We start from the raw sequence: 14,781 nt of genomic DNA on the forward strand, positions 1-14,781 counted from the left end.
TGCCGAGAGTTGCAGGAAGCCAGGAACTAAAGCCAAAGTCGCCGCTTGCCGGAATCTCATCTCACGAACTGTTCCTCTGTCACGACTCTCTCCTCTCGACTCTCGAACTGTTTTTGCTTTTGCGATTTCTATTTCCCCCCAATTAGGGATTTAGGGTAATATGTTTATTGTTTTTAATTTTTATGATAAATTGATAATGTGTATTGCAGGTGTATATTTTCAAGTTACACCTCCAATAGACATTAACAAAAAAGCATCTAAGCTATTAAATGGTTTAAAAAAAAAATAAAATTAAATCTAACTTTTATATATTCAAATGTACAAATATCGACAGATATGCCAACATATCGTGGTATGGCGTCCATGGCGACGCCATGGAAGCCATATCGAACGATATATTTACATCCACCATGGCGATGCCCGATTGAATCCGAAATCCACTCAGACTTTCTCATAAAGCAAACTGTGCTCCTGGTCCTGATGGTTTCAGTATGGGATTCTTTACTTCTTGTTGGGACATCTTAAAAAATGATCTCACAAAAGCCATTCAAAGCTTTTTTTCTCAACCCTTCCCAGGTCCATGGCATCAATAATACTTTCCTTTGTCTCATCCCAAGCGTGAAGGAGCATCCTCTATGTTTGACTTTCGCCCCATCTCCCTCTGCAATCTCCTATACAAGTTCATTGCCAAAATCTTGACAAATCGCCTCAAATTGGTTGTCGATTCCCTTGTTAGTGACAACCAGTTAGCTTTTGTCCCCGGCCGTTGCATTTCAGATAACATTCTCCTTTGCCACGAGATTGTTAGAGGCCTTGACAGGAAAAAGCACTCCCCTTCTGCCCTTTTGAAAGTGGACATCCACAAGGCTTTTGACTTTTATGATGGGATTTTATTATTGATGTCCTAAACAAAATGTTGTTCCCCCCATCTTCATTAATTGGATCTACCACTGCATATCCTCTCCTCACTTCTCAGTTCTGGTTATTGGTAGCCCAGCAGGCTATTTTTCTTCCTCTTCGGGTATCCGCCAAGGTTGCCCCCTTTCTCCTTATCTCTTCACCCTCGCCCTTGAAGTCCTCTCCAGATGCATTCAATCTATCACTGACCAGAAGCTCATCACCTCCATCCCAAAATGCAAAGCCCTTAACCTCACTCACCTTGCTTTCACTGATGACCTCATGCTCTTCTTCAAAGCTGATCCTATTTCTGTCCAATCTGCTATATCTTGTTTGGATCTCTTTGAGTCTATGTCGGGTCTCCATGTCAACCTCTCAAAGTCCCTCCTCTTCATTTCGGGTATCTTAGAGGATCTCAAAGCCACCCTTCTCCTGTTCTCTGGCTTCTCCCTTAACTCCCTCCTAGTCAAATACTTGGGTCTCCCATAGTTGTCACGACGGCATGACGGTCCAAGGCGGTGGAGGCCTGTCTAAGTGCTTAGGCGGTAAAGCAGCCGCCTAAGCGGTAAAGGCGGTCTAGTGTTAGTTCCCCCCCCCCCCCCAAAACACTCAATACATGATGGCATGATGCATCATAGTATCATACCTTATATCATTAAAAATTAAATTTAAGAACAGAGAAGAAGCAGCAATTTAAAAAAAAAAAAAAACAGAGAAGAAGCAGGCAGCAGTAAATCAAGCATGCAAGCAAAAAAAACAGAGAAGCTGCAGCAGGTTAATGCGTTAAAGAGAAGAAGAAGCAGAGCAGCTATCCAAGCAAAAAAGAAAAAGAGAAGTAGCAGGCAGCAGCAGCATGCGTGACAAACTACAGAGAAGAAGAAGAGCAGTTAACCAAGCATTCTAAAAAAAAAAAAAGAAAAACCAGAGAAGCAGCAGCAGGTTAGTGCGTTAAAGAGAAGAAGAAGCAGAAGAAGCAGAGCAGCTATCCAAGCAAAAAAGAAAAAAAAGAAGCAGCAGCAGGCGATACCAAAAAAAAGAAAAAAAAAACAGAGTAGAAGAAGAAGACGACTATGGAGTAGGGGCTACTAACTACTTACCTTGCCGGAGACGGAAAGATAGGAACTAGGATGAAGCTTTGCGGCCTTCGTGACTTCGTCTGAGTCTAGTTGCCAGAATAGCAGTGCCAGAAAAGAGGAACTAGGAAGAAGCTTTGCCGCCTTCGTTTGCTCAGAGTCGCAGAGTCTTAGACTCCGCAGAGAGAAAAATTGGTCGAGGGTTTTTTACTTTTTGAGAAGTTTTAGGTTTTTAGCTCTTAGGGATTTCAGTTTTGTATGATCCCATATAGCAGCATTACACGAAATACTTGTACATCAACAAATAAAAAATAAAGAAACAGAATAAAGGACTAATGCATGAAAAAAAAAAACCACACAAGAGAGGCGGCCGACTTGACCACTTGGCGCACCAAGGCGTCGCTTTAACAGCCTTGGCGACGCCTAGTTGGTCAAGGCTCTCGTCTTTCGTGACTCTCATAAAGCGTACCATCGATTATCACATGGATTCCCGCTGGACGCCAAGGCGACGCCTTGGCAACTATGGGGTCTCCCCTTGATCCCTTCCTGGCTGACTGTTCATCACTGTACCCCGATGCTTGATCTCATTCGTAAGAGACTCCAACTGTGGAAAGGCAGACTTCTCTCCTTTGCAGGGTGCCTAGAGCTGATCAAATCAGTCCTACAGGCCTCCTATCTGTACTGGTCAGGTATATTTGGCATTCCCAAGTCGATCATTGCAAAATTAGAAAGTCTTATGTGCTCCTTTCTTTGGAAAGGATCGGATTCTGCCAAATTTCTTCATCCAATCTCTTGGGCCTTGGTTTGCCTCCCAAAAAAAGAAGGGGGATTGGGTCTTAGGCGCTTCAAGGACTCAAACACAGCAGATATTTTAAAATTGATTTGGAAGATTGCCTCTATGCAGAAAAGTATATGGGTCGATTGGATCTATCCCAAATACCTTAGAAAAGATTCTATTTGGAGTGTCCAAATACCCTCAGATGCTTCCTGGGTTTAGAGGAAGATTATGACCCTTAGACCCTTTGCTCAACGCTCCATTACTACTATGATTGATGATGGGTCCTCTACAAAGTTATGGTTGGATAACTGGCATCCGACTGGTGTGCTTCTTCTTGAGGTGGGAGACAGAACCATCTACAGCCTTGGCTCTGACAGATCTGCCTTGGTATCGCATATCATTAGACATTCTGATTGGGATCCCCCCTCCTCTCCTTAGATTCTGGATCCTATTTGGGCTGCTCTTCCTCTCCTTCGCAGGGCCCCCCTTGGAGGGGGAGACATCACTTCATGGACAGCTTCCCAGTCAGGCTTATTTAGTTTGAAATCTGCTTGGAGCCTCATCAGAGCTCATGGAGTTTCAGTCATTAGGAGCAATGTTGTTTGGTTTAAAAGTCACATCCCCCGTTACAGCTTCACCCTTTGGCGCGCCCTTCGAAACTGCCTTTCTACGCAGGCCTTCCTCATCAGTAGACACATCCCAGTGTCCCCTTGTTGCATTCTTTGTTGGACTGACCAGGAGGATATTGATCACCTTTTCTTCAAATGCCAATTCTCCTCGAAGATATGGACTTGGCTTCTTGCTCGCTGCTGGCCAACTCGGAGGCGGATTCTTCCTTTCCATAGAGAGTGGATTTGGGTGGATATGACTTTTGGTGGTTCTTCCTTCTGTGATCGAGTGGGCAAATTGGCTTTTAGTGCTGCAATTCATCACATTTGGTATGAGAGAAACCTCAGAAGATGGACTACCAAATCTAGATCCTTAAATCAGATTTGGGATTCCATCTCCTTTGACAACAAATCCAAACTTTCAGCTATTCCTATTCGTTTCTCTGATTCCCAAAGTAATAGGCATATTGTATCCTCTTGGAATTTTGCCCTTTGAGGGTTGTATTTGGCTGTCTCTTTGTGCTTTTGGGGTTCTTTAACCCCTTTGTTTTATCCCCTCCGGCACTTTCTCTCTTTTTTAACGAAATTTTAATTCATCCAAAAAAAAATATAAATTAAAATGCTCTCGATTTAGAGAAATGTTCTTGATCTCTAATCAGTTTGACTGGTCAAATGATTTTATTTTTACATGTGACTTGTTGTATTAGGTAGACCACAAAACCAGCTTTCCAACAAATCCAAGATTGCCTAAATCTGATTTCTGTCAAAACTTATTTGGTGTGCGCGAATGCTATGTAAAATCACCCTGAATGGAAATAAATTCTTAAACATCAAAACAAATCCAAAATTATTTTACCAGTCTTTTGGTTTTTAGTGATGTTTTGGTATAATAAGATTTGTAGAATTTTTAGATTTGAGAAAAACCCTAGGCATTTGAAAGTTGAAAATTTCACTTATCGCCGAAAACCAGTTTTTGTTCTTGAATTGGGGGGTTGACTTTTTATCTTTTTGGAATTTGATTTTTTAACTATTTTTATTGGATTCAAATAGGGGGTATTTGCTTATTTATGAATAATATCTTAAGTAATTGAATCATTTACTTAAATGATATTTGGCACAAATAAATGCCAAACTTGGTTTGATACCAATAAAACCAGCACCTTGCACTAAGGCGACAGTCACCTACACCCCCAAAAACTGCCTGGATGCCAAGGCGGCGCGACAGTCACCTAGACCCCAAAAAAATCGCTTGGATGCCAAGGTGGTGCAACAATCACCTAGATCCTAAAAAAAACGCCTGGACACCAAGGCAGTGCGACATTCGCCTAGACCCCAAAACAATGCCTAGGAGATGCCTTGACAACTATGGGACCCATGATAAGCAGAGATTAAATATTTGATATAAAGCTTCTCATTCATTTTTCACAAGCTTGGCCTTGATAGAGGAGAGTCTTCAGACGGATGTCATGAACATATGCATCTAGACTCTCGCATTTGGTTAAAACAGAACCCAAACAGTAAGTACAACCAAAACCGAACCGAACCGAACTCAAAAACATAAAAAGAACCAGAATCTACGTCCAGTAAATACTTTAGAAAAAATACTCCTCATAGAAATAAAATAAAATCTCGACAGCAGCTAATATCCCTAAATAAACTCAACCAATAGGAAAGCCATAAAGACTCCTTTAGAGTTTGGATTTACTTTTAGTCCGCACATGTAACCAAGCTCCAAAGTGGACCCAACTCTACATAAGAAATCAAATCAGCACATTACCATTATTATAAATGTCTGGATGCCCTATATAATATATCTGGAGGAGCTTTAGTTAATCAACCAGAACCTCTAGTCATACCAAACCTTCCTCTCATGGACCCTAATTTTTTGCTGTTGCCCATTGAAAAACCTAATTCACTTCCTAGAATACCTATAGACAGAAAAATAAACCCCCTTCTTTCTATTGACAATCATATTTAAACCTGTTTTCTCATTCGAATTTCATCATTCTAGTTCTCTAGCCAACCCCATTAATTCCTATCTCTATTTTCTAACAACCCTAAGCCTCCAGCCCTAGAAACTATTTCCATTTAAATTCCACACCAGTGATCTTCATATATCTAGTCATAAATCTGTGTAAAGAAAAATCTAAAGGTAGAAAATAATGCAGTTAAGAATGATAGAGTGAGAGCATATTGATTTAGTCAACCCAAACAAGCAAACCAGGTAAAATGACCTCCTTTTTCTTGGAGTTGTCTATCAGCTAACCTTCAAAGACAGAATTTATACTGTCAACTCTTGCCTGCCATTTATCATTGTCTATGGCCCATCGAAAACCCTGCAAGAATTTTACAAAAGTACCAAATTCTGTCAGATACACTTTCCAAGCAATGAATACTAAAATCTTCTGTTGAACTTAATAGAAGAAACCAATAATATTTAATTCAACATACCTGAACACCTATTATTGGGACAACCACAGCATAACGAGAGTCCACGAACGCGGCAAACCATGCATGCATTCCTACATCAATAAACTATGTTTTCATACTATCCCAATAATGAAACTTCCAGATTTTCTTCCACATAACCTGCATACCCAACCTCCAAGTGATTGACCAGTAATTCCTATTCTATAAGGGTCAATATCCTCCCTCTCTGAAAGATAGTCTGCCAGCTTTATCAAGTCCCACACCTGCCACAAATAGTACTTGAATTGGCCAAATTCTTGTGTCATACCAATTGGAAACTAACAAAAAATAAGCCAAGTAGTAAAAAGGAACCTCAATTAAAGTTCAAAATAAGCAACTGAAGATTGTGTAGACTAGAAAGGAATTTCCAATTAAAGAAAAACAGCAATAATGCTACCGAAAAAGCTATAGTGATGAAAACTAAATAAACAAAGGGCAAAGGCGCTACCGTATCAAATATGAAAGGCATTGTATCACCATTTTTCCATGACAATACAAGAGCCTGCAATTGAATCAAAACCAGATAAAGAAACCAAACTTACAAAGAGCATTTATTCTAAAAAAAAACTTACAAGAAAAGAGAATTGAGATGGCATGCTCAACCTTGAATTGATCAATGCCCCCATTGGAGAAAGCATTTGCACCAATAGAAGTTTAAGTATAACCTCACCGATATAAGCTTAAGTATAACCTCATATGATTGAGGAAATCAGTGTGTCAAAAGGAATTACACTTGATCAATCAATTGTTTTATGGAACCCTGCCTTGAGCTAGCATCTGAGTTCCATAACAATTGATCACCAAGCATTTAAAGGGAGGGGATAAAAATATCTTGTACAATTACTATGGTCATGCAATATATATATATATATATCACACATATAAACAACTAGGTCATATTGTTGAGGATAACTACATACATCTTGATATGTACTTGTATTGCTGGCACGTTCACCATGGTAGCGAGAATCAATGGCGACAGCTATGTATCCCCGTGAAGCATATGCCTAAGAAAAGAAGAAGACCAAGAAGATAGGTAAACCTAGATGTTTCAAAGTTGGTTAACCACTGAAAAATAAAAGGTAGGAAACCCATATACCTCAAGCAATGGCCGTAACCATTCCTTGCAACTGTTTGTATGATGCAAAAATACAATAGCCGGTTTTCTTTGATTCTTGCCCTCTTTCATGCTCAAGATCAGCACAGGTACGCGTCCTTGCTCACTGGCCTATTGATAAAGATGAACAAAACTAGCTCCAGTAAGCATTACTGATACTCAAAATCAGCACATCAGCGGTATCCAGATTATATACCGAAACATCTTTATCATGTATTCAAAAGAAAATTTCACCCCAAAACCTACTTATTTGAAATAGTTTACCGCTTACCTACACTTCCAACACCACATCCAGACCAAGCTTTATTATAAATTTGATAACTAATTTAGGAGATGATTTCCTGTAACTAAAGTGAAGTTACACATTCGAATTACTTTGCTAAACTCAGAGCTTCAAGTCCAAATTCCAGTTTTGTGTACCAAGTTCAGTACACATACCAGGAAGATGACTTGAGCACCTTTTTTCATATTCCAAGTGTTACACAATTTAGGAACCAAGAATTATTCCTATCGAAATCACTGCATACTTTATCATAATGAAAGTTACCTCAGTGATCAAGTAAAGGTTTTCTTCTCTCAGTAGATCCTTGAAATTCTCAATGTTTTCTTTTGGACAAGATTCCATTTCCTGAAAAAACACTCAGAGAAAGCAAAGTAAAATTGTAGAATTTAAGGGGGAAAAAATTGGAACTGATAAAAATATGATCTATGGTCTTAAAGCAATTAAACCTCACGGGAATTTCCTTGAAACATAGGAACCACAACAGGCTTTGCATGCTCCACAGAAAGCGGAACTGAAAATTAAACAATTTCATAGAGGAAATGAATCAACCTCAAAAGAAAATTCATCATGGTTCCAAATCAGTAAAGTGAAACAGGAGGTAACTAGTTCATCCAAATAAAAGTGTAACCTATCCAGATTTTTTTCTGGGTGGTGGTGGTGGAGGGTAAAAACAAAAAAACTAAAACTAAAAGTATTAAAGTAAACCTGAAAATGCATGCATTTTAATGTAAAGAAATGAAGAGCTTAGGCAAGTATCCAACTTCCATAGAATGTCCCTATCTTAACCTCTTAAGAAGACACACTTCACACTCTACCAAAATCTGGTAAATGTTTTCATTCTCTTTTCCATCCACACAAGGATTGTTAGGATTCTCTTTTCCCTGAGCCCACAAAAGTTGGTTTCTTCTGCAACAGCAGAAAGAAACAAAAAGTGGGAAGTAATGCGGATGAATCAGGATAAGTATTGGTCGAGTTGTTCTTATGTTGTCATGCTCCAATGGGACTTACAAAAGCCAACACTAGATAAATGCTCTACTAGACAGCCTATCTGCGGTGGACAATATGCCTTTTACTTTCATTTTAGGAAAGAAATTGGGACAACCACAAATTCATCTTATCATACTTAACCCATGCTTCGAATGAATCCAAGTCAATTCTCCTGCCCATCTCTGTTCCATTGGTTCTAAATGTACTTTCCTAGACATGGAATCCATGCTGTATCCATGCCAAACTAAGGTTCAGTCTTCGAAATTTTTTTTTTTTTTGGGGTGAATAAAAATTCATTACTAAAGGAGAAGAAATCAGGAAACCCCCAAAATTAGGGGGAGAAAATACAAGATAATACAAAGAAACAAGGGGGGGGGGGGGGAAGCCCAGGAGACAACAATATGGCTGTTCCTTGGGGAGTTCACACATCTAGAAGTATTCTCAACACTTTGCTTTTAACTTCAAACACTATGTAGTCCCAAATCTGAAGGAAGGTTCTTGAATTAGAAGAGCATTCCCGGAGGTTACGCTCCATCCAAATATGGGAGACGGTAGCTCCAAAGGCAAGCTTTTCCACCACATCACAAATAGGCTTACCGGCAAAAGTCATATCCACCCAAATTCATTCTCTCTGAAAAGGGAGGATTCTTCTTCGCCTTGGCTAGAACCCATGCCAAATCGAGGAGGAGAAGGGACACACGAAGAAGAGGTGATCAACATCTTTAGAGGAATTCCAACAAAGACAACAGGCTGAGGAGTCTGAAATCTGCCAATGGATGAGAAAAGACTGCCTTGGGAGGCAATAAGAGAGGGCCCACCAAACAGAGAAGCTGTGGTGATGGATGTGGCCTTGACCAGACCAACCTGCACCAAGGAGAGATAGGGGCACGGGCTCTAATGAGGTCCCAAGTACACTTAAAACTGAATAAGCTGCTAGAAGGAGGAGACCAAGTGACTAAATTGCCCGAACCCAGAGGTCTTCTTGGGATGGAAGGCAAGGCACTCCAAATATCGGTTAAGTGAGGAGAGGGGAGAGGGGCCCAACCAATTGGAAAATAATGTTTGCAACCATAGACTGTTTGTGGACCCCCGAACTGTAGATGGCTCTGGCATTAACCAAAGGAAGGAGAATGCCCATGGGGTGCCAGTGGTTGAGCCAGATACAAGTAGAGGCACCATCCTCAATCTTTAGAGATGACAGCCCCTAGGGCGAGAGGCCAGAGATTGAGGTTCTTCCTCTAAATTCAAGAAGCATCAGAGCAAGGAGAAGTAGACCAAATAGAGTCATTACGGAGCAGACCAGCATATATCCAGTTAACCCATATACTTTTTTTTTTAGCCACAAGCTTCTAGATCAATTTGAGGATGCCAGCCAAGTTGACCTCTTTATTCTTCTCAGACCAAGACCCCCCTCGTCTTTGGGGAGACAGACAGAAGCCCAGTTGATAGGGTAGAGAAATCTAGAAGCTTTAGATCCTTTCCAGAGTAAGGCACACATAAGGGATTCAAGATCCTTAATGATGGATTGAGGCAGCCCAAAGACACCAAACCAATAGATGTAAGAGGATTGAAGGACAGATTTGATCAATTCTAAACGACCGGCATAAGAGAGAAGCTTGCCCTTCCATAGTTGGAAACTTTTGCGCATGAGATCTAAAATAGTAGTGGTGAGCAATCAATCTAGTAAGGATAAGAGGTAACCCCAAGTATTTGACAAGAAGATGACCCAAAGAGAAGCCAGTCTTCTCCTATAAAATAGCCTTGTCAGCATCAGAGATTCCCGCCAAGAAGAGGAAGGATTTTAAGAGATTGATCCAAAGGCCCGACAACCCTTCTAAATTCCTTAAGCACAACACGATAGATACAATAGAGAGGAGTTTTGCCTTGGAGAAGATAATGAGATCATCAACGAATGCCTGGTGGGTGATCTTGAGATTTTTATACTTGGGCATAAGGGAGATGAGCTGTTGGTCCGTGCTAGTCTGAATGCTTCTTGATAGGACCTCAAGGGCCAGGGTGAAGACAAAGGAGGATAGGGGGCAGCCTTAGCAAATCCCAACCAAAGAGGAGAAGAAACCTGCAGGGCTACCACTGACGAGCACCAAGAACTGAGGATAGGAGATGCAGTGATAAACCCAAATCACAAAGACCTGGGAGAAGCCCATCTTGTTCATGACATTGACAATGTAGTCCCATACTCCCATCGCAAGGAATCAAAGCTTTGTGAATATCTATCTTCATGAGGGCACCAGGGGAGTGACTTTTTTCTATCAAAACCTCGGACCAGCTCATTGCAAAGGAGAATGTTATCTGAGATACTTCTTCCAGCGATGAAGGTCGATTGGTTGTCACTAACAAGTGAATCTACTGCCATCTTGAGACGATTGGCAAGTATTTTGGCAATGAATTTATATAAAAGATTGCAAAGGGATATAGGCATGAAGTCCGACATGGAAGAAGCACCTTCTTGCTTAAGGATGTGACAGATGAATGTTTGGCTGATCCCTTTAATCTGGCTGGGATTGTATAAGAAACTCTGAAGGACCTTGATGAGGTCAGCCTTGATGATATTCCAACAAGAGGAGAAAAAACACATACTATAACCATCCGAGCCAGGGGATCTGTTAGCCTTGTGGGAATGGACTGCAACAAGAATCTCTTCCTCAGAAGGGATAGCCTGGAGAGAGATGAAGAGGGAGCTAGGGATGAATTTATTGAGCAGGCCCTCAGGGATGGCATCCATAGTAGCAGAGATAGAATGGTGGAATAACTGCTTAAAATAGCCAAGTACCTCTGCCTTGATGCCCGCAACAGAGGAGATGGAGGATCCATCACTAGCCAAAAGCATGGTGATGGAGTTAATGTCGGTTCTAGCTTTCAAGGATCTGTGGTAGTAAGCAGTGTTGGAGTCTCCAAGCTCCAACCATTTGACCTTGGATTTTTTACGTAAGAAGCTCTCTTCTTAGGAACAGTTAAGTTGCACTATTGCAACTTATTGGTTGCGGATTCAAGTCTTGGAAATAGCCTCTCCAGTGAAGCAGAAGGTAAGGCTGCATACATTTGCCCCTCCCAGACCTTGCAATAGCGAGAGCCTTGTGCATTGGGACGCTTTTTTAAGCTCTCCTCTTGGGCAACTGGGCAACTGGGCAACTAGGGAAATAAGATCCAAGAAGACTGCTTTCTCTTCTTCAGCCAGCGAGCAGTTAAGCATGTCCAATTGCAGCCTCAATTGGATGTCGGAAAGCTTGGCCTGCAGTTGGAAACCATGAAGGGAAACATTCCCAAAGGGAGTAGTGTTCCAATCTTTAAGGGCAACTTTGACATTATGAAGCTTCCTGGCAAAGGAAATGAGAGGGATGGAGGGAGCATGGACAGGTTTGGCCCAGGCAGTTTGAGCAATATTGGGAAACTCAGAGTGGGATGACCAGATATCAAAAAATTTGAAAGTTTTTGGGCTAAAGGAAATGTAGGGATGGATAAGAAGAGAGATGTGACTGTGGTCAGAGATGCCAGAGGCTTCAAAGGTGGCATGGGAGGAAGGGAAGGTGGATAACTAGGCTTCATTGACTAGAACTCTATCCAATTTATAGGCAATGCTAGAGTCTCCATATCTCTTGTTGTGCCAAGTGAATTTCAGACCGGACCATCTTAGATCATTCATACTGATATCATCCAAACAGTCATTGAAGGCTTCCACCAAAGGAACATCTAGGGGATCTCCACCCTTCTTCTCATGCCCAAAACGGACAACGTTAAAGTCACCACCTAGACCCCATGGAAGGGACCCAACCAGCAAAGCAATGTGGCAGAGGTCACTCCAAAGAGTAGCTCTCTTAGAGGAGCAGTTATAGGCATAGACAGAAGTAAAGAAGAAACTGTTATTGCCATGAGCATCAGCAGCATTGAGGTGAAGAAATTGGGAGGAGGATAACATAGAAAACTGAATTTTAGAGGGGTCCCAAAGAAGCCAAAGACGGCCATTTGAGTGGTGGAGATAGTGGGAGCAAAAGGACCAAGAAGGGGCGATAGAGGAGGCAGTGCAAGCTGCATTAGATTCCTTCACCCTGGTTTCAATAATGCAACAGAAGACTGCACGGTGGAGGTTGATAAGAGCCCTCACTTCAGCTTGTTTAGAAGAGGAATTAAGGCCTCTAGTGTTATACCCGCACCCCGGATCATAATTAATTTTTATTTTTCCCCGTGATGTGTGGTTATCACTGCCACGTATGCTGGTGAGCTGTTCTCACTGGTGGTCAAACCCAGCTACAAAATTATTGACCACAGTGCGGATTTACCTGTGGAGGAAACTATTCGGGGTCACGGGGGACAAACCATGACAAGAAAATAGTAAGTTCTAGCCCTTAAGTTTATTTATTTACCCTTTCTCTCGATGCCCTTGAAGTGCGGGTCAAGATTGGGACCGCCCGGGCTATTTTAGTTGAGTTGGGAATATTCCATTTGTGGGTCCCACTTATTTAAGGGAGCGTGTGATGGGCTTATAATCCCATGGTGGATGGACCCATCCCCAAGTGGGTTCTTTTCTATTTGAAACCTGTGGGCATGCCCATTTAGTTAAGAGGCCCATTCAACTTGAGGGCCCATTTGACTCTATTTGACCCAAAGATGGGTTAACCCATTCCTTTACCCTAAATAAGACCATGGGTCAACCCATTATGCCATCTTGGATCCACCCATTTAACTCTTAACCCATTTGACATGTGGGATCAAAAAAATGGGTTTTATTCTATTTCTTACCCAACCAATTGGACCCATCCCCAAGTGGGTTCTTTTTTTTAAAAAACCAATGGGTCAACCCATTTAGCTATTGACCCATTTAACTTAAAGGACCCAAGGCCCATTTCTATAAATAAGACAAAGGGGGGGGAGAAGGATTCATTTTCATTTCTTCTCCCATCTAGCCTAAATCGTGGAAGAGAGAAAGAGGAGAGAAAGGAGAAAGAAGAAAGAAGAAAGAAGGAAAGAAGAAAGAAGGAAGGAGAAAAGGAGGAAGAAGGGTGGAGAATCTTGGTTGGAGGTTGAAGATCACTTCTTGGAGCCTCAACATGGAGCCTTCTACCTTGGGGTGGGTAAGCCATTCAATCCCATCTCTTTTCTTCTATTTTGGGTTTTGGGGTTTGGGAAATGGGAGAAATTCGACCTAGGGTTCTCTTGGAACCCAAGGAATCGATGGAACCTCTAAACCTAGACTATGGTGGAGTTATTTCACTCCATTACAAGCCCTAAGCCTAAGTAATCTCTTTCCATTTAAGAAATTTAAGGTTTCTACCATATTATGTCCTAATTTAGGTTCTCTTTGTTTTCTCTTAAATCCATGGGATTACATGGACCTAATGAGGTCTTAGAACCCTAATGGACCTAGGAGGAAGCTTTCTTGAAGCCTCCCTACCTTTAAACCCCTTGGAAAATGAATCCCTAGTGAGAAACCCTTCAATTTTCGGTTCTGCAGGTATGTGATTTTACACTCGGATTCAGTTTTCTGAAACCACACCTGCAACCGACCTTGACTAAAACTATCCTAAGCCCCTGGTTAGCTAGGATTTACATGTGGTTTCAGACCTGCAAGAAACCACCCTGAAATTACCTTTCCGAGAAGGCCCCTGTGAAGCTCGGATTTACACTCGGATTCAGTTTTCTGAAACCACATCTGCATCCGACCTTGACTAAAACTGTCCTGGGCCCCTGGTTTCCTAGGATTTACACTCGGATTCAGTTTTCGAAACCACATCCGCATCCGACCTTGACTAAAACGTCCGGGCCCCGGGTTTCCTAGGATTTACATGTGGTTGCGAGATTTGGGACGAAACCACACCGCAACCACTTCACCGAAACCTTATACTTAAATGATTAATGGGAGACCTTTTGGGGATCCGTCCCTTTACTTAATTAATCCTGTTTGCACTCTTTATTTAGGTTTAAAGTTTTCATCTTGTGACGTGTTACTTGATTGCGGCGACAACTCATAACATCGGGACATAACACAAATAGTGAGTGGGTTTGGTTGTTTGGGCTTGATATTATTATTGCATTGTATATTATGTCATCATTATAAATTATTAAGCATGCTTGCGCATATTGCATACTTTTATATATGAATGTTATGATGTTAATTGGAGATGCTTTACTTTGATGGGTCTCGTGCGGTGGGTGCGGTGCGAAACCCGGATAATATATATATTTATGAAGAAATTATGTTGAATGTCATGTTGAACTGTATCCGCCGTGCCGTCTTGTGTACCGGCACTAAACCAGATGAAAAGTTGATGCGCCGGATTACCTCTCGGGACGATAGGACTTGCGTGTAGCGTGGCTAGGATTTTACACCCTTATGCTACGACCCTTACCAACGGGGTTTAGGTGTTGGGTAATCGAACCGGATTCTGTGGAGGTGGGAGAGGCCATCGTGGTAGTATTGGTTATCGTGGGTGCGCGGCTGAGTGGTCTTGGAGGCTTCGATCGGCGTAGGTCCCAGGTGACAATTGAGGTTTCATTGTGGCGATAAGTTAAGTGACCCACAGTGTCTCCCGAGTTGTCACGATGAGCATATGCCA

General features: G+C 41.7%; 1 protein-coding gene across 1 annotated transcript in view; it reads right to left on the bottom strand.

Annotated features, from left to right (window-relative positions):
- LOC122656043 (putative esterase YitV) overlaps positions 1–14,781 on the bottom strand; it is a 28,133-nt gene that overhangs the window by 9,123 nt on the left and 4,229 nt on the right. Inside the window, exons 3-10 of the mRNA XM_043850472.1 lie at positions 7,678–7,736; positions 7,490–7,579; positions 6,925–7,053; positions 6,746–6,832; positions 6,274–6,327; positions 5,959–6,049; positions 5,808–5,878; positions 5,623–5,692 (exon numbers count right to left, since the gene is read on the bottom strand). Of these exons, the coding sequence (XP_043706407.1) occupies positions 5,623–5,692; positions 5,808–5,878; positions 5,959–6,049; positions 6,274–6,327; positions 6,746–6,832; positions 6,925–7,053; positions 7,490–7,579; positions 7,678–7,736 (651 nt within the window). The remainder of the gene's footprint in view (positions 1–5,622; positions 5,693–5,807; positions 5,879–5,958; positions 6,050–6,273; positions 6,328–6,745; positions 6,833–6,924; positions 7,054–7,489; positions 7,580–7,677; positions 7,737–14,781) is intronic.

Source organism: Telopea speciosissima, chromosome 3 (assembly GCF_018873765.1).
Source record: "Telopea speciosissima isolate NSW1024214 ecotype Mountain lineage chromosome 3, Tspe_v1, whole genome shotgun sequence".
In the NCBI taxonomy this organism is placed as follows: Eukaryota; Viridiplantae; Streptophyta; class Magnoliopsida; order Proteales; family Proteaceae; genus Telopea; species Telopea speciosissima.